This window comes from Chiloscyllium plagiosum, unplaced genomic scaffold (genome assembly GCF_037043375.1).
Source record: "Chiloscyllium plagiosum isolate Xiang-an unplaced genomic scaffold, Cpla_swu_hap1 HiC_scaffold_4, whole genome shotgun sequence".
In the NCBI taxonomy this organism is placed as follows: Eukaryota; Metazoa; Chordata; class Chondrichthyes; order Orectolobiformes; family Hemiscylliidae; genus Chiloscyllium; species Chiloscyllium plagiosum.
Genome location: NW_028270142.1, coordinates 58633677 through 58653909, shown reverse-complemented (window position 1 = coordinate 58653909; position 20233 = coordinate 58633677). Strand labels below are relative to the sequence as shown.

At 40.3% G+C, this 20233-nt stretch overlaps 1 protein-coding gene across 3 annotated transcripts in view; it reads left to right on the top strand.

Moving 5' to 3' along the window:
- The window catches only part of atp6v1c1a (ATPase H+ transporting V1 subunit C1a), a 91064-nt gene that overhangs the window by 22565 nt on the left and 48266 nt on the right, over window positions 1-20233 (top strand). For all 3 annotated transcript variants that reach the window (XM_043688524.2, XM_043688525.2, XM_087986274.1), the window contains one exon: window positions 8646-8731. In XM_043688524.2, coding sequence (XP_043544459.1) covers window positions 8646-8731 — 86 coding nt within the window. The remainder of the gene's footprint in view (window positions 1-8645; window positions 8732-20233) is intronic.

Sequence of the window (20233 nt, the reverse complement as noted above, 5' to 3'; positions counted from 1 at the left end):
TGGAAGTACAGAGAGGGTTCTCGGCTTACAAGCCTATCAACTGGGGTGAGATGTCCAAGAGCTCGCTCTTTCTCTCTCGCTCATTCTTTCTCTCTCGATCTTCCCCCATCTGCATTAACAGTGAGGTGGAGAGGGTTGAGGGGGTCAGGTTCCAAGGAGTGACGATAACCAATGATCTGTCCTGGACCTCCCATGTAGGATATGACCCAACAACTTCTCTTCTTCCTCAGGCAGCTTAGGAAATTCAGCATGTCCTCACTAACTTGTACAGATATACCACATCTTTCTATCCAGGTGCATAATGGCCTGGTAAGGCAACTGTTCTGCCCAGGACTGCAAGTAACTACAGAAATACGGCAACATGGTGGCTCAGTGGTTAGCACTGCTGCTTCACAGCACCAGGGACTCAGGTTCGATTCTAGTCTCTGGTAAATGTCTGTGTGGAGTTTGCACATTCTTCCCGTGTCTGCGTAGGTTTCATCCCGCAGTCCAAAGCTGTGCAGGTTAGGTGAATTGGCCATGCTAAGTTGCCCATAATGTTAGGTGTATTGTTCAGAGGGAAGTGGGTTACTCTTCAGAGGGTCGATGTGGACTTGTTGGGCCGAAGGACCTGTTTCCACTCTGTAGGGAATCTAATTTAATCTAATCTAAAATTGTGTGCCCAGACCATCATGCAAGTCGCCTTTCCGTCCGTGGAGTCCATTTACACTTCTCATTGCTGCAGAAAGGCTGCCAACATCATCAAAGACCCCTTCCACCCTGGTAATACTCTCTCCCAACCACTTCCGTCAGGCAGAAGATACAGAAGCTTTAACATACGCACCAACAGATTCAAGAACAGCTTCTTTCCCGCTATTGTTAGACTCCTGAATGGACCTCTAACTCCAGAAAATGTTATCTTGCTTTGTTATCTTGCTTTGTGCACCTCCTGTGCAGCTGTTAGCTTGTGTACATTGCTCTGTCTAAGCATCCTATGATCTGTATGTCCTTGTTTACTATGAAAGCCTGTAATATCTCAAAACAAAACTTTTCACTGTACTTAGTTACATAGAGTCATAGAGATGTACAGCATGGAAACAGATCCTTCGATCCAACCCGTCCATGCCGACCAGATATCCCAACCCAATCTCGTCCCACCTGCCAGCACCCTGCCCATATCACTCCAAACCCTTCCTATTCATATACCCATCCAAATGCCTCATAAATATTGCAATTGTACCAGCCTCCACCACATCCTCTGGCAGCTCATTCCATACATGTACCACCCTCTGCGTGAAAAGGTTGCCCCTTAGGTCTCTTTTATCTCTTTCCCCTCTCACCCTAAACCTATCCCCTGTAGTTCTGGACTCCTCTACCCCAGGGAAAAGACTTTGCCTATTTATCCTATCCATGCCCCTCCTAATTCTGTAAACCTCTATAAGGTCACCCCTCAGCCTCCGATGCTTTAGGGAAAACAGCCCCAGTCTGTTCAGCCTCTCCCTGTAGCTCAGATCCTCTAACCTTGGCAACATCCTTGTAAATCTTTTCTGAACCCTTTCAAGTTACACAACATCTTTCCGATAGGAAGGAGACCAGAATTGCACTCAATATTCCAACAGTGGCCTAACCTAACCAATGTCCTGTACAGCTGCAACATGACCTCCGAACCCCTGTACTCAACACTCTGACCAATAAAGGAAAGCATATCAAACGCCTTCTTCACTATCCTATCTACCTGCGATGTGCCTACAATAAATCAAATTAAATCTAAAATTGGCAGGATGAAAATAGACCTTGGTACATCTAATTCATCTTCTATTAATCTGATATTATACAGCATTAATTGAGTCACAGCACTCACTCTATTAATTAATCTACATCAAACTAGATATGAGATGAGTAAGCTCCCAGTGGTGGAAAGCTTTTGGCACTGAAGTCACTTCATTCATGTTTCACATTGACCAGATAAATCTCTCAAAATATTATCTTGTGAAAGATTCATCTAATTGGTATTTGGATGAATCAACACTTTCACTTCTCCTTGGGGATCTGTTCTGTAGTTTTAGAATTTGTTGTGTGAAATATTTTGATTGTTTTGAATTTATTCTCTGAAAATGGAAGTGTGAACAGAGAAGCTAACAGTGAAATATCATTCTTCATAGATTCATGCAACAGTGGTAGCACTATTATATTTTCTATTGCTTTTATTGCAGCATCCAGTTCTTAAAGCGTTGGTCAATCTTCCTTTTGTGTTGCACGTGGAGTGACAAAACTAGGTGTGCCTTTTGAGTGGGGCTATTGAGATGGATTGAGATTAATGGAAAATATCTGGCGAATTGATGAGTGTGAAACTCGAGCAAGTTTTCAAAAGTAGTTTCGTGAATGTGTAGAAAGCCTGATATGCTCAGTTTGGAAACAAAGAGCTAAAAGGGGGCAATTGATGTTTTTAATGGTGGTGAGTAGTTGGAAATCCTCATGCATGGAAGGGATGGGTTGGGGAAGTTGCTTAAAATTCCACTCACTCGGAGGAAGTGGCTGCTCAGATGCTGCTTTGTCGCCATGAAATTAAAGGTTGTCTAATGCCGTTGGAGGTTGTTCTGAGATGTGCTGTTGAATTTTGGGTGTGGGAACTTATTGGGAGATACAGTGGGATTTGCTCATTTGTAGACCATGATAGTATGCAGATAATTACAACAGCAAGGAGGCGAGGATGATGGTCTTGGGAATGCCAAGTGGGTAGTCTGTGAGTGTGTGCGTGCATAACTAATTAGTTGACATCATCACTTAGCAGGAATGTGTTTTATGAGTGCTGAGCTTTGTAGTGCAATTGTTTTAAAATGTTTCTTTAAATTACAAGTGAAAACCAATTCTGAAAGTGTTGCAGTTGGAATTTCCAATGAACACTTCAGTTCTGTTTGCATTGGGATGGGAAACTCGAATAGAAACATGAGGTATCAAGTGGCAGATTTCACACCTTTCACGTGTCTTACAAAAGAGAGGAAAGCTGCTTCGGGCATGCAGGTAGGAGAAGCATTGGACCTTCCTAGGACAGGTATTTGTGTGTCGAGAAACATTCAAATTCTTTACAGAGTAAAACATTTACCAGAACCACCTAAACTATTTAGAGTTCAGGTGTAGCAATCTCTGAAATTGAAAGTTTGTGAGAAGATTTGTAGCTCGAGTGCTCGTTGCTGTGGTTCTGTTCGCCGAGCTGGAAGTTTTTGTTGCAAACGTTTCGTCCCCTGTATAGGTGACATCCTCAGTGCTTGGGAGCCTCCTGTGAAGCACTTCTGTAGTGTTTCCTCAGGCATTTATAGTGGCCACCGAACACCAAGAAGTGCTTCACAGGAGGCTCCCAAGCACTGAGGATGTCACCTAGACAGGGGACGAAACGTTTGCAACAAAAACTTCCAGCTCGGCGAACAGAACCACAGCAATCTCTGAAATTTTGGATTTCCAAAAATGTTGTTGTCTGAGGGTGAGGGGGCTTCTTTGAGGTAGACCTTACTGTTGGTACTTGTATCTGGAAAAATTTGGGAGCACCGGATAAATTGTTAAAGGATATTGGCACTTTTGACCTGGCGTAGTAGAGAAAAGGCGACCTGTGCTGGAGAGTTGTAAGTGAGCTTGAGTTATGTGCAAGAGTGTGTTGAGTGATGGTTTCGGAAGAAATGTATTAATTGGATTGCTACTGCACATGATAAAAGCTCTTGGTGTTGCAGTGATATTAGCATGGATACAGGAGTGGTCAGTTTGATACTAGTTGCCTGTTTGTTAATATTTGATCCATGTTTATTTGTAGCTTGTTCACTAAAGCCTTGATGTCAAGTCTTGTTTTCAGGTTCTTTGCCCTAGTTGTTGGGGAAATTCAACTCTCTTAAAGGGCTATTGGTCTCCAGAGGATTGTAACATGTGAAAGACTAAGGATTTATTGGATCACGAATATAGCACACTGGCCGGAGAACAGACTGCTCAGTAACTGTCACAGTTCAAAGAAGTGCAACAAATACACAGGCAGTGCTGGGGATATGGTGCAACAGCATAAACCTTCAATTTTATTTGCAAACTTTGAAACTTAGATTTGTCTGAACTAAGAGTTGCTGACTAACTCAAGTTTGGACTACTTCAGAGTGACTCTAGTGACTTAAGCTTTTTAAGTACAACCCTTTTTAATATTAGCCTAAACTTCAATGATGAAAACATGTGGAAATGATATATGCCGTCGCTAATGTGTAGATGGACCAGCAACCTATTAGAGGTGATACCCTATGAATTGTGAATCACCACAAATGAAGGCCAATTTAATCTGCTTTGGTGTTAGTTTTGTAGTTATAGCATTGTACTCGTCACTTATGGAAAACATGTTGACTTGAGTGACTGCATTTAACTACCATATTACAGTAGTTCTATAACACTCGTTTATTAATGTGATTTATGAATTGCCGACTTTCTTTTATAAAGTGCACTGCCATTCACTGTTACGCGATTCCCATCCCTGGCACTCGATGTCGTGGTGCCGGAGGACTGGACTCCGCGTTGGCATTGCGTGATTGGTTGGCTTGTGTGTTTTCTCGTGAGGAGCTTCATGAAAGGTATTGTGAAATGTTTGTGCTAGGGAACTTGGAAAAGCATCATGAAAATGTCTCTACAACTTGAGGACAAAAAGCTGGGAGCAATCTGTTTATTTTAGAGTTGAAATAAGAGTGAAATTTCATTGGAATTGACTAACAGTAAAAGGACAGCGTTGAGTAGTTTGAAACTTGGCTGTGTTGTATGTATTAAGAGCTTTTTTGTCTCATTTAAAAAAATATGTTTAGATGTTAAAGAATATTTGCAGACGCATGTAAATTGTTTCAATGGCTAATCACTATGGTAACTAACTGCAAAACAAAATACCAGTATAGGGGCTTGGACATGATTTGTCAGCTGCTCAGGGTGGTCAGAGTTAGGAAACTCTGCACATAGTTGTTAAGGGAGAAAAAGGTGGTTGGCACATTCAGTGCTGCCAGCAGGTATAGATGCCGTTCAAGATTGTGATGAATTGTACTATACAGTACCATTTAACAGGTCAAATTTTACTTAGATTGTGCTATCGTTTGTATTAGGCTAACTACTGTTTTTATTTCAGTTTTTTTTACTGGTATTTTTGGTGCTTTGTCCCAACCCTGTTTTTCCCATCAGCCCCATTAGTTCTATTGCACAATTTTCTAAAACACAGCATTGTATGGAAGTGCAACTATGATGTTGTAAGAGAACAGATTTGAAAAGTGTGGTGCTGGAAAAGCACAGCAGGTCAGGCAACATCTGACATTTTGGACATAAGCCCTTCATCAAGCGTGTGGAGAGGGGAAGGGGGCCGAGATTTAAATTGGGTGGGGGTGAGGTAGCTGGGCAGGTTGGGGGGCTTATGGAACAGATAAAGGCAGCTCCTCGGATGCTGTCTGCGCACTTTGCTTTCCCAGTGTTGTATTTTTTGATTCTGATCTCCAGCATCTGTAGTCCTTATTTGCTCCGTCATAGGGGCAAATTGCCATGGAAAGTTAAATCTATTGATGGAAATTCATGATTTGATAACTGGCAATAATTCTCTCTGGCATACAATTAAATGCAGAATCCCATTCCGAAAGGTGTTGAATTATTGGACTAACGAATCAGATTGTAAAGTTAATTTTCTTGTCATTTATTTCTTGCTACCAAATCCATTGTTTCATTCCTTCTGTTTTTGTGCCAGAATTGACATTGACTTTGCGCAGTCCAGTTTGCCCCCTTACTCATCCTTCCTCTGTTCAGGAATGATTAGCTTTAGACATCATGTGCACACCATTTGGGTCAGATTTGGAAATCCAGTAGCTTGTAAATTTTGAGTCAGCTTGTATTTCTAATTTTCTACTAGAACTACTAATCTTGTGTGCAGTTAGTGCCTAGCCATAATTTTGTTGCATTATAGTATTAGTATTTACTGGATCCAATTTGTGGTCCCTTTGATGTTGGTTACTGAAATGAATGATTACTTGGAAAGTTTCATATCTTCATGAGTCAAAATAGTTGAATGCATTATTTCCTTCAATACAATCCCATTCGGTTCATTGAAAATTGACATTTAGGTGTGAAATCATTTTTTTTTACAATAAGGTGGTTGTGGAATCTGACAGGATTTTTTTAATATCGTGTGATCCAAGTAAAAGTTGCTTACATCTTTTTAGATTTTGCTAGCTTTTAAATTAAGTATGTTGTACACATCGAGGGAAGCCACTTCTTTAATGTGGTGGGCGGGGTAGCTGGGAAACAAACGTAGCGAGCTTCGAGTATGGAATAAATTTGAACAAGCCAAAACTCAGAATATAAAATGAACTAACACGTGAAGACGTTTTGACTTGAGCTGTATGTTAACCTATGATTGTAGCAATCAATATTAATCTTCATGCAATCTTGAATTGCCGAGTGAGAATTATTCAGTTGTGTTGGGTGGATAGGCCAGTACTGTGCTGTACTGTTCTGTCTGCCCTCGATGTTGTGCCTCTGACATCTCCCCTAAACCTTCCTCCAATCACTTTAAAATCATGCCCCCTTGTGATAGCCATTTCTGTCCTGGAAAGGAGTCTCCGACTATTCACTCTTTCTGTGCCCCTCACCATCTTGTGCACCTCTATCAAGTCACCTCTCATCCTTTTTCGCTGCAATGAGAAAAGCCCTAGCTCCCTCAAACTTTCTTCATAAGTCCTGCCCTCCAGTCCAGGCAGCATCCTGGTAAATCTCCTCTTCATCCTCTCTCAAGCTTCCATATCGTTCCTGTAATGAGGCAATCAGAACTGAACCCAATATTCCAAATGTCTAACCAGGGTTTTATAGAGCTGCAGCATAACCTTGTGGTTCTTAAACTTAATTCCCCTGCTAATGAAAGTTGACACACCATACACCACCTTAAAAAGGCAAAGGTGAGGACTGCAGGTGCTGGAAACCAGAGTTTAGATCAGAGAGGTGCTGGAAAAGCACAGCAGGTCAGGCAGCATCCGAGGAGCAGGAAAATTGACGTTTTGAGCAAAAGCCCTTCATCGGGAATAGAGGCAAGCGAGAACCTGGAGGCTTCCCGCCTCTATTCCCGATGAAGGGCTTTTGCCTGAAACGTCGATATTCCTGCCTCTCAGATGCTGCCTGACCTGCTCTGCTTTTCCAGCATCACTCAGATCCAAAAACCTTCTTAAAAAGCCTATTAACTTGGGTGGCAACTTTGAAGGATCTGTGGACATGGACCCCAAGATCCCTCTGATCCTCCACACTCCACAAAGAATCCTGCTTTTAACCTTATATTCTGTGTTCAAATTTTACCTTGAAAAATGAATCACTTCACACTTCGCCAGGTTGAATTCCATCTGCCACTTCTCAATCTAGTTTTGCATTCTGTCAATGTCCCATTGCAATCTGCAACAGCCCTCCACAGTATTCACCACTCCACCAACCTTCATGTCATTGGCAAACTTACAGACCCACCCTTCTACTTCTAAGTCATTTATAAAAATCACGAAGAGCAGAGGTCCCACAACAGATCCCTATGGAACACTACTGGTCACCAACTCCAGGCTGAATACTTTCCATCTATTACTACCCTCCTGAATTCTATGGCCCAGCCAAACAGCCAGACCTGTATTCCATGCCTCCTTCCTTCCTGAATGAACCTACCATAGAGAACCTTATGTAGCCTTGCTAAAATCATGTACAGCACATCCACTGCTCTACATTCATCAATGTGTTTTGTCACATCTTCAAAAAATTCAGTAAGGCTTATGAGGCATGACCTGCCCCTCTCAAAGCCATGCTAACTATCTAATCAAACTAGCCTTTTCCAAGTAATCATAAACCCTGTCTGTCAGGATCCTCTCCAATAATTTGCCCACAGATATAAGACTGACTGACTGGTCTGTAATTCCCAGAATTATCCCTATTCCCTTTCTTGAACTGCGGAATAGCATTTGCCACCCACCTGTCATCTGGCACTCGTCCAATGGACAGTGAGGATGCAAAGATCATCGCCAAAAGCGCAGCATTCTGTCGGCATGTAAACTTCACATTTTGAAGAATTGCTTGGTCCATTGTTCTTTGACTCCCAGATTCAGATTTAAAGTCATTCAACCTGATCAAATTGTATTCCTTGATATTGAGTGACTTTGGACAATCTCAGCTCAAATTCTAGTATTTCAGTCCAAAACTTTGTATTTTCACAAGAAATTTGTAAACCAAAAGATTTGTCAAATATATTTTTTCTTTGGCCAATTGACATTTATTACCTGATATTAGGTTATCCATGCAAGGTAACAAGCGTTATTGCTTGTAGAACTAAGTTTTTTTTTGTTAAAGAGGGCATGAAGAGCCAATTGTGCTGTATGGATCACAGTCACACATTGGTCAGACAATGTATGTCACTGGAGGGCATCAGTGAACTGGTTGAATTTTTGTAATAATCTGTAGCAAACTTTGGATGTTAGTTTATGAATGATTGAATTTCTTGAATTCAATTTTGATGAAGCATATACATTTGTCCCCTCTGTCTAGTCTGTTAGGTACTACTTTATCTAAAATGCTGTAGTATTTCAGCACATGACTGACTGGAAAAAGATGCTTTATTTTATTATGTTGAGATGTATTGGTTTAATTGTGGCCTCATTTTTCAGTGTTGTGAAGAAGGTAGCCCAGTACATGGCTGATGTGTTGGAAGACAGTAGGGACAAAGTACAAGAGAACCTTTTAGCCAGTGGAGGTAAGTGGTGTGGGGTTATAAAAGTTATAGATGCTTGTTTATTTGGTATTTGTTGGAGTGTTTTGTAACAGGTATTGAATTCTGTCATCATGCATCAATGTTTGTTGTATTTGTAACTGATACTGGTAAATTAAGTTTTTTGCCATTGTGATCAAGTTCTTTGAGCATTGCCCTGGTTTAATTTTCAGAAAATTGAGAAATCTGGAGATTAAAAACTCTTGCTTACAGATGATAACCTGTACGTTTTTAATCTTTTTTTTAGAAAGAAAACAGATCACATATCTGACATCCAGTAACAGACACAAAATGTCTTTCAATTAAGTTTTGGGAGAACTGAAGCTTTTGTCTTTGGTCCTGACTACAAACACATCTTGGTTGCCACTGACCTTGTCAAGCTGCTTATAACCTTAGTGTTATATCTAACCTTAGAATTTAATCAACATTGTCGTACGGTCACAATTGTATATATTTAACATGAGAAATAAGACCAGGGGGAGATCATTCATACTCATGAACCTTCTTTACCATCAAATCAGTCATCTTATTGAACACTGGAGCAGCCTCAAGGGGCCAAATGGCTGGTCTGCCTGATTGGAGACACCTGACCCACAGTGCTGTAGTTGACTCTGAACTGCCGATTGAAGTAGCACCATTCAGTTCGGAGCAATTAGGGATGGGAAACAAATGCTGATCATGGTAGTGATGCCCACATCCTATGAAAGAATAAATACAACCCTCCTCCCACTTCCACTAAAGGCCAAAAATCTATTTTGCTTTTTAATTTCTTGCTATATATGCTGACACTTCGTGATTGATAAGAGGACAACCAGATCCCTTTTGTGCTGTACCATTGTGCAACTTCTTTCCATTTTATAATATTTTGTTTTTCTATTCTTTACAAAGAGGACAACATCACATTTTCCCACAATATTCTGTCAAGTTTTGCCCACTCATTTCAATTATCTACATCCCTTTGCAGAATATTTTATATCTACATCTCGACTTACTTTCCTACCCAATTTTCTACTGTTAGCAATTTGGCTATAATACAGTTTGACCCTTCAACTCAGTCATTAATATAAATTGGAAATAGTTGAGGTCCCAGCATTAATGCACATTGCATTCCCTGAGTTTTACATAACCAGCTTTCAAATCTCCCCACCTCATCCCAGGTCAAGCCCTCGTTCTCCGCCTTGCCCCCTTGACCTGATTCTCCACCTTCCCTCCACCTACTGTTCCATCCTTCCCACTGACTAATCACAGTCACCTCTTATCTGGATCCACCTTTCTCCATCCTACCTACCTTTCACTCCCCACTGCCCCAGAGCCACCAACATCCCTCTCTCTTTATTTCTCAGCCACCATCCCCTCTCCAGTCCTGATGAAAGGTTCCAACCTGAAATGTTGACTCCCCTGCTCTTCTGATGCTGCTTGACGAGCTGTGCTTTTTCTAGCTCCACACTTGTTCAAGTCTGATTTTCCAGCATCAGTCCTCACTATCTCCAAGTCTTACTTAATTTGCCAAGTTGAAAGTGAAACATTAATCTTGTTTCTGTTTTGTATTAATTAGCCAGACATCTTTCCACACGGACGCATCATTGCAATACCATGAACTCTGGTCATGGGCATTAAGTTTTTACGTGGCATATTATGGCCCTTTACATATCAAAATACACTACATCTTCTGGTTTCTCGCAATCTATCCTGCTTGCTATCTCAACTGAGATCATGCTAATGTGATAAACTTCCACTTTACTTTCCTGCATTTTTTCCTATTACTCTTGCAAATCTTAATGATCAAATATCTGGCTGTTTGATCCTTGAATATACTTAATGACATCCTCTTTGCAGTAAAGAATTCCATGGATTTACTATCCTCCAAAGAAATTCCTCCTCATCTCAGTCTTGAATTGGTGACCATGTCCTTTTGTCCTGGACCCATCAACAAAGGGGAAATAATCTCTCAGCATCTTTCTACTTTAAGTCACCTAAGAATCATTTGTTTCAATATGGCTGCCTCCCATTCTTCTAAACTCCAATGAGCACAAGCACAACCTACTCAACTTCTCAGAAGACAATCCCTCCATGCCCAGGTGAACCATGTCCCGACTGACTCCAATGTCAATACATCTTTCCTTAGACAAGTGGATCAAAATTGTCAGATTATTCTAGGTGTGGTATAACTATACCTTGAGTAGTTTTCAGACATGTTTATTTTATATTCCATTCCTTTTCATGTAAAGGCCAACAGTTGATTTACTTTCTCTCTTTCCGCTGAACTTGTATGGTAGCTTTATGTAATTTATACGTGAGGTCCCCCCCAAATCCCTTCATCTGTAGCTTTCTGCAGATTTTCTCCATTTAACTAAATGTTCAGCTCCTGTATTCTTCTAAAATTCATAGCCTCACATTTTTCCACATTATGTTCTACCTGCCAAGTTTGGTCCACTCACTTAATCAGTCTGTACTCCTTTGCCTACTCTTTGTGCAATCCTCATCAATTGCCTCCCCACCTATTTTTCTGTTATTCACCAAACTTGGTCATACAATCGCACCCATCATCTAATTGATTAATATATTTTGTAAATAATTATGGCCTCAACATTAATCTCTTTGGCGCTCTACTAGTTACAGATTACTATCCTGAAAATGCGCCCTAGTCTCTCCTCTCCTCTCTCTCCTATTGGTTAGCTTTTAGTTACCATGTCGAAAAAAGTCTAAATTGATCAAACCTGATTCCCCTTTCACAAAACCGTGTTAACCCTTGATTCTATTATGATTTGCCAACTATTCTACTAACTCAACAATAGATTCAAGCGTTATCCAAATGAGAGTTTTTAGGCTAACTAATGTAGATTCCTTTCTGACTCCCTCCTTTCTTGAAAAGAGGTGTTACGGTTACAGTTTTCTAAGTTTTTTGTGAACTTTCCAGCATCTTGAGAATATTGAAAGATTATTACCATTCATCCACTCTGTTATCACTTAGAGTCTTGGAGTCATGCAGCATGGAAACAGACCCTCTGGTGCAACTCATCCATGCTGACCAGATATTCTAAAATAGTCTAGTCCCATTTACCAATATTTCGCCCATATCCCTCTAAACCCTTCCTATTCATATACCCATCTAGATGCCTTTTAAATGTTGAAATTGTACCAGTGAAGAGGTGACTGCCTAATGGCATTATCGCTGGACTGTTAATCCAATAATAACGACTCAGGCACCTGAGTTTGAATCCTGCCACAACAGATGGTGGAATTGCATTTGAATAATATCACGAGTAAAGAGTCTAATAATGACCATGAATCCATTGCTGATTGTCAGGAAAAACATATCTGGTTTACTAATGTTCTTTAGGGAAGGAAAAGCCTACACTAGACCTATAGCAATGTGGTTGACACTTATCTGCCCTCTGGCAATTAAGGATGGGCAATAAATGGTTGCCAAGCCAATAATGCCCTTATCTTGTGAATGAATAAATAAAAAAAAAAGCCTCCATCACTTCCTTTGGCAGCTCATACACTCACCACCTACTGTATGAAAACGTTGCTCCTTAAGTCCCTTTTAAACCTTTTCCCTCCCACCTTAAACCTATATCGTCTAGTTTTGGACTGCCCTCCCCAGGGGAAAACCTCTTCTATTTACCCTATTTGCCCTATAAAAGCCCCTCATGCTTTTATAAACCTCTATAAGGTCATCCCTCCGCCTCCGATGCTCCAGGGAAAATAGCCACAATCTATTCAGCTTCTCCCTATAGCTCCAACCTAACAACCCTGGCAATATCCTTGTAAATGTTTTCTGAACTCGTTCAAATTTTACAACATCCTTCCTATAGTAGGGATATCAAAATTGCATGCAGTATTCCCAAAAAATGGCCTATTGTGAATACAGATCCAAAATAGATATTCAAAGTCTCTGCCATTTCTTTGTTATTTTCCCCCTGTTTGTTCTTACCGCGCTTATTAGGTTTCTCTCATACTCTTAATTTTCCTTGTCTTTTTCGACATCCTGTTTTGACCCATAAAGTTCAATCTTTTGGGCTATCACTAATCTTTGCAGCGTTATGAGCCTTTTCAATTTGATATTCTTAACTTGCTTTGCATGCTGTGGGTGATGTATCAAGCATGCAGTATTTCTTTCTAAATGGAATATATCGTTGTTGAGAGTTTATAATTATTTCAAGAAATGTTTGCTACTGCTTCTCTACCATTTTATCTTTTAGCCTAGGTTCCCAGCACTTTAGACAGCTTGTATTCATATGCTTGCACCTGTAATTGGCTTTATTTAAATTTAAGACCGTAATTTTCGACCCAGATTTCATGTAGTGAAACTGAATGTGAAATTCTTCATGTATGATTGCTATTACGTAGAGGATCCTTTATTGTGAAATAAATTAATTATGTTTCAATATGTATTATTAGGTCTAATACAGTATACTCTTTGGTTTTTAGAATGCATTGTTGGAAGAAACTCCTGAATATACTCCATGAACCCATTCTCCAGATTTCTGTTATAATTTGATATGCCTGATCTACATAAAGATTGATTGCCCATGAACATTGCGCCACCTTTTTTATGAATCACTGTTTTTACTTGACTTATACTTAGTTCTGCAGTGCAGCAACTGTAATAAGCACCCCACCAGGGACTTCATACCTGTTAACTTTTTTTTATCTCCAACCAAACTGATTTTGTATTTGATCTTGGGAGTAAGATTATTCCTCACTACTCTCTTCATTAAATGATGTACCCGCAACCTTTTCCCTTTTCTTCCTGTCCATCTAAAAGCTGTATTACTTAAGTCTCACCCTGTAACCATATCTCTGTATTGGTTGTGATATCCTATTAATTTCTGTTTGCACCATCAAGTCATCTATTTTGACTGAATGCTGTGAGCAATCAGAGAGCATTTAATTGTGTCTTTTTAACATTTTCCAAACCCTGATCTTATTTGACAGTGCATTTTTGTGTTTGTGTGCTTGTTGCCTTCCTGACACACAGATTGCCGATATATTTATGGCTGTCCTGCATTACAAGTTGCCCTTTCCCTTTGACTTTCCAGATCTTCCCTTGTGTGTCCCCATTTCCCCGCTTAATTATTTTGTTTTAAACCCTCTCTGCTCACTTAGTTATATCATTTGGCAGGGTACTGGTTGCAGCATAGCTTATGTGAAGTTCATTGCTGTGGTACAGCTTCCTCTTTCCGCCCGACTTATGCCAGTGCACCATAAATAAAAACTAGTTTCTCCAACTCCAATCTTTGATCTGCACATTCAATTATTTAATCTTATTAACCTCATAATAATTTGTTTATGGCTCTGATAGTAACCCAGAGATTTTTACCATTGTGGTTCTGCCTTTCAATTGGGCACCTCGCTGCTCATAGTCCTACAACATTTTGTATCATCAATAGTCACAGGTGAGGTGCTGAAAGACTGGAGGTTGACTAACGTGGTGCCACTATTTAAGAAAGATGGTAAGGACAAGCCAGAGAACTATAGTTCTGTGGGCCTGACGGTGGTGGGCAAATTGGTGATTGAGTTGAATTGATTGAGTTTTTTGAAGACGTAACAAAGAGGATTGACAAGGGGAGAGCAGTGCATGTGATCTATATGGACTTCAGTAGGGCATTCGACAAGGTTCCCCATGGCAGACTGCTTAGCAAGTCTTGTGGAATATTGGGAGAACTAGCTATTTGGATGCAAAACTGGCTCAAAGGTAGAAGGCAGAGGGTCGTGGTGGAGTGTTGTTTTTCGGACTGGAGGCCTGTGACCAGTGGAGTGCCACAAGGATCAGTGCTGGGTCCACTACCTTTAATCATTTATATACATGACTTGGATGTGAGCATAAGGGGTACAGTTAGTAAGCTTGCAGATGACACCAAAATTGGAAGTGTAGTGGACAGCGAAGAAGGTTACCTCAAATTACAACAGGATCTTGATCAGATGGACCAGTGGGCTGAGGCGTGGCAGATGGAGTTTAATTTAGATAAATGCTGTATTTTGGGAAAGCAAATCTTAGCAGGACTTATACACTTAATGGTAAGGTCCTAGGGAGTGTTATTTAACAAAGAGACCTTGGAGCGCAGGTTCATAACTTCTTGAAAGTAGAATCACAGGTAGATATGATAGTAAAGAGGGCTTTTGGTATGCTTTCCTTTATCGGTCAGCGTATTGAGTGTAGGAGTTGGAAGGTCATGTTGCAGCTGTATAGGACATTGGTTAGGTCACTTCTGGAGTACTGCATGCAATTCAAGTCTCCTTCCCATTGGAATGGTGTTGTAAAACTTGAAAGAGTTCAGAAAACACTTACAGCATGTTGCTCGGGTTGGAGGATTTTAGCTATAGGGCGAGGCTAAATAGGCTGGGCTGTTTTCCCTGGTGTGTCAGAGGCTGAGGGGTGACCTTATTGAATATTATAAAATTCATGAGGGGCATGGATAGGGTAAATAGACAAAGTTTTTTTTCTCTAGGGTAGGGGAGTCCAGAACTAGAGGGCATAGGTTTAGGGTGAGAGGAGAAAGGTATAAAAGAGACCTAAGGGGCAACCTTTTCATGCAGAGGGTGATATGTGTGTGGAATGAGTTGCCAGAGCAAGTAGTGGAGGCTAGTACAATTGCAACATTGAACAGACATTTGGATGGGTATATGAATAGGAAGAGTTTGGAGGGATATGGGCCGGGTGCTGGCAAGTGGGACTAGATTAGCTTGAGATATCTGCTCCGCATGGACGAGTTGGGCTGAAGGATCTGTTTCCATACTGTATCTCTGACTCTATGACTTTATAGTTGAACCTCTTTACTAAACTTCGCTACATCATTGGTATCCATGGGGACCATGATCCTCCTCCTCCCATTGCACATTTCTCTCCAGCACTGAGATGTCTTTAACCTGGTACTGGTCTGGCATCACAGCCTTTAGACTCCTATTCTTGGCTGCTAAACACAGCATCTTGTCTTCTACAGCTACTAATGCTTTTAATCTCCCAATTTTTAAAGGCCCCTCTAGACCACAGCACTGTGGTCAATTTGTTCATTCTCCCTGCAGTCTTTGGTCTCATTCATGCAAGCTTTAAGCTGGTCAATCCTGTTAGACAAGTGCAAGGCTAAAGCTCCTTTGTTTTTACCAGCATACTGCCTCCACTTGTAGTGATACTTTTCTAACATTGATTAAGCCAGAAGTGTTTAACCTACGGGATGTGGTTGCCTTGAAGAACAATGTTTCCAGATAACTTGCTCCTTTTTGAACTCTTGTTTATCAAGCAAACGGTTTGCTTGGGTGTCTACAAGGCTGCACGTGCTTCAGCAGCAAAGTATCACCTGCTGTGTATCTGTCATGTGCTTATTTAACGAATTAGATTTCATGTTTCTAAATATCAGGGCAGTTATTTGTCCTTAAGTTTAGCTAGGTAAATTACAAATTTAATATGTATTTCCATGCATGACAAACCTGTTCTCAGTAAATAAATTCCTTAGCTGCACTGTTCATTAAATTCTTATTTGTGCAATTCCTTTTATTTTCACCCATTTGAAATTTTAAATTCTCAGCTCAGAAAGAAAAAAAAATGTACTGAGCCTGACTTTGTCTCTGTTTCAGGTTTCTGCAGATGAAACCATGATCCATACCTTTGTTATCTCTAGACTTGATTGTCCTAACATACCCCTGGCTGGCAGCCTGTGACCTGCCCACTGTGAACTTGAAGTGATCTAATACTCTGCTTGTGACTTAAATGACTGGATCCCATCCCCCCACCCCCACTCCCCACCCCAAGACTTGCTGACTCACAGAGGCTCCTGCTTTTTTAAAAGAAAAAGGCTCAATTTTTAAGTGTCAATCTTGTTTCCAGATCTCCTCCAACTTGGTCCCCTCTCATTCTCTAATCTCCAAACCCATTGCCATTAGATATGAACACTCTTCTAAGTTTAGTCTCGACCCTTCTTGATTGTAATTATTGTAGCTCTGAGGCCATACCTCCTCCTGCATAGAACTAAACTCCAGAATGCTATTGTCAAAACTGCCCACCTGACTTTCATTAAGACATTTTTAAAGACTTGTTACTTTGATCATGCTTTTGATCATCTGCCCTAATGTCTGCTTGTGTGATTCAGTGTCATATTTTGTTTAAGAATGCCTCTTGAAGTACATTGGGAAGGTTTATTTCATTAAAGGTGTCACACACCAACTCCTCATTATCTAAAGGGGATAGAACTACAGACCTCTCACAGATAACAAACAGCGTATGACACTGAGTTATAATGTAAATCTCCGAACTACCACGAAGGACTGCGTGATTGGGCTGGTTGAGTTAATGGAAAACAACTCCTGTCTAGTGCCAGCATCGCAAGCTTATAAACCTATGGTTAGCGAAGCTGCGGATAACAATAACTATAAGCTGTTACTGGAGAAACTTTTGCTGTTTTTCAAATACAACCTACAGGAATATTTCCCTTCCTGTTGACGTGAAACTTCAACTGTTGTTTAGAAAGCGCATTTGATGTGTGAGTTTTAAAATATGCTTTTATGTATATTATGAACTCCCAGCTTTTAGTAGTTCTGGCATAAATTTATTTTACTACAAAATAAATTAATTACAATCAGTTAACTTCAGTGATGAAGGGAAGTTTGCAGAAACAATTATTTGGGATAGAATTAGAAACAAAGAAAAAGATGGGTTGATTAGGAAGAGTCAGCATTGATTTCTAAAGGGAAAGCCTTATTTTGACGAGCTGGTGTTTTTGAAAAGCTAACTGGCTAGGTAAGGGTAAAGCTATTGATGTGGTATACATGGATTTCCAGAGGGCGTTTGATAGTGTTACATAGTAGATTTATGAAGGAAGTTATGGGTCATGTTATAAAAGGGACAGTAGCAATGTGGATACAAAATTGGCTCAGTGATATGAAACAGTAGTGGTAAGTAGATAATTTTCGGGTTGGAGTAACATTTGTAGTGGAGTTTCCTCAGGAACCTTGGGACCCTTGCTTTTCATATGTAGATTAATGGTTTGGATCTTGGCTTGCAGAGGAGTAGTTTTGAAGTTTGCAGATGACACGAAATTTGGAAGAGTTCTATCCTAAGGAGGACAGTGGAAGAACTGCAAATAACATTGACAAGAGGAGTGGGCAAAGGGGTGACAAATGAGGTTCAATGCAGAGGAGTATGGGGTGCTGCACTTTGGTACGAAGAACATTGAAATACAATATAAAATAGGAGGTACAGTAAAATTCTAAATAGGTACAGCAGAGAGATTGCATATATTTGTGCACAGATTGTTGAAAGTGATTGGACTGAAGTAGAGACAGCAGTTAATAAATCATGCAGTTCCTTGGCTTTATTATAAGGGGCATAGAGTACAAGAGCAAGTAGGTGATGTTGAACTTGTATAAGATACCTGTTTTACCTTTGCTGGACTATTGAATGCTGTTGTAGATGCCATGTCATAGGAAAGATGTGAATGCGCTGGAGATTGCGCAGAGGTAATTTACAAGAATTGTTCCAGAAATCAGAAACTTCAGTTATGAGCATAGATTGAAGAAGTTAGGATTTTTCATCTTGGAGAGAAGGCGGTTGACAGGAGATTTGATAGAGGTTTCCAAAATCATGATTGGGCTCGATGAAGTAGTAAAGAGTGAAAAACTGAACAGGAGTGAGAGGGCATAGGTTTAAAGTAATGTGCAAAAGAAACATTTTACATCATTTGCAAGTTTTTTTTTACTGAGTAACTGGAATCTGGAATGCGCTTCCTGGAAGTGTGAAGAAGACAGATTTATTTGAAGTATTCATGAGGGCATTGGGTGTTTATTTGGATAGGAATTGTGTTCAAAGGTGAGAGGGAAAAATGCAGGAGATGACACCAGATAGTGTTTGTTTGAAGAGCCTGTGCAGAGGGGCTGAGTAGCTGCATACTGTGCTGTAGCAATTCTGTGATTGTGCGAAAATAGCTAAATCCACAAAATTCATCAATTCCATTTCAATTATATCTGATCTTTTTGTCTATGATTTTATTGACTTTTAAAGTTGAATTTGTTTGTGGTAACTACAGATCGTTCTTGGGTAACGTGCATTTCTGCAGCGCGATTTGGCTATAATGTCACTGAAGAATTAGAGAAAGGCACTTTAGAAATGCTTACCTCTGGCAATAGCACAATTCCCATCTGTTCACGCACTTTGTTCTGCGAATGTGTGCGCTGAAATCTGTGATGTTTCGCGTGTGCGCCGAAGTTCTTGCTCTACTGCGCATGAGTCAGTGCCAGTCTTCGTGCTGTTCTGCACATGCGCGATGTCTGCGCTGAAGTCTCTGTGCATTCCGCACATGGGCGATGTCAGCGGCAGTCTTCGTATCGTCCTGCACATGTGCGATGTCAGTGGCAGTCTACGCCTGCACAGATATTAGCTCTTCCAACAGCAGCTTTCTGAGAGGTATTGTACAGAGAGCAGCTTTCTTAAGTTTTTCAAATGAACTGTTTTAATAAACATGATTTCAACCTTCATTCAGGCTGTGCCATATTTTGCATGAGACTTTTGGGTGATGTTTGAGTGATTGTGAGTGATCTTTGTTTACTGGTCTGCCCCTGCCCCTTGTCCTATGGGCCTCAATATTTCTATGAAGTGATATTTTATTAATCAATCTTTTGCTGGAATGCAACTATGACATTATCAGAGAACTACCTGTATATTTGCAATTATAGCCTTCAGTTCTTTTGAATTGAATTTTGAAGATTGTAATGCAGGTTGTTGGAATCTGGTCTACAATCTATTTTTTTTTAAGTGTCCTTCTGTCCTTGATTCACTTATTTTTGCACTGTTCATAAATGATTACCTTTTATGTTTGTTTCAAAACTGAAACCTTGATGTAGACAGAGCCATTTTATTATTCATTGCCTGTTTTTTGTTTGACTTTCGTGCATGTAATAACCCCTGTTGCTAGCTATTGTTTTTATGGGAGAAAAATAAGCTGCAGGTGTGTTTACTCTTTGTGGTTGGCCTGGATTCTTTTGGATGAGCAACACACATTGCTTTTTGTGTCCCACCTCAGGGATCTGCTTCTTTCGATGTACACATCTCAAGTCCGTAATATGGAACCTAGGACCAACTCCCCACATACTTGTATATTATCCCCCATATACAAGCATTTTGAAATTCCGATAGAATTGGTATGTCCAGTTCGTATTTTGGTGTGTCCAATTTGTTTAATTGTAATAAGCGAGGGATCGGAAGCCAAAACTTGACCCTTCTTTCTTTTAAATTTGTTGAATTGGTGTTTGTTTAATTATGAACTGTCTCAGAGTGGGGATTTATCTACCTTTGCGTTTTAAGATGTCCAGCACCACCTCCTGTAATATGGACATTTTTCAAGCTATCTCTTTATTTTCCATGTTCCCTATCTTCCATATCCTTCTCCACAGTAAACATTGATGCAAAATACTCGCCATTTCCTACGGTTCCACACAAGGGCTGCCTTACTGACCTTTTAGGGACTTTATTCTCTTCCTAGTTAGTCTTTCATC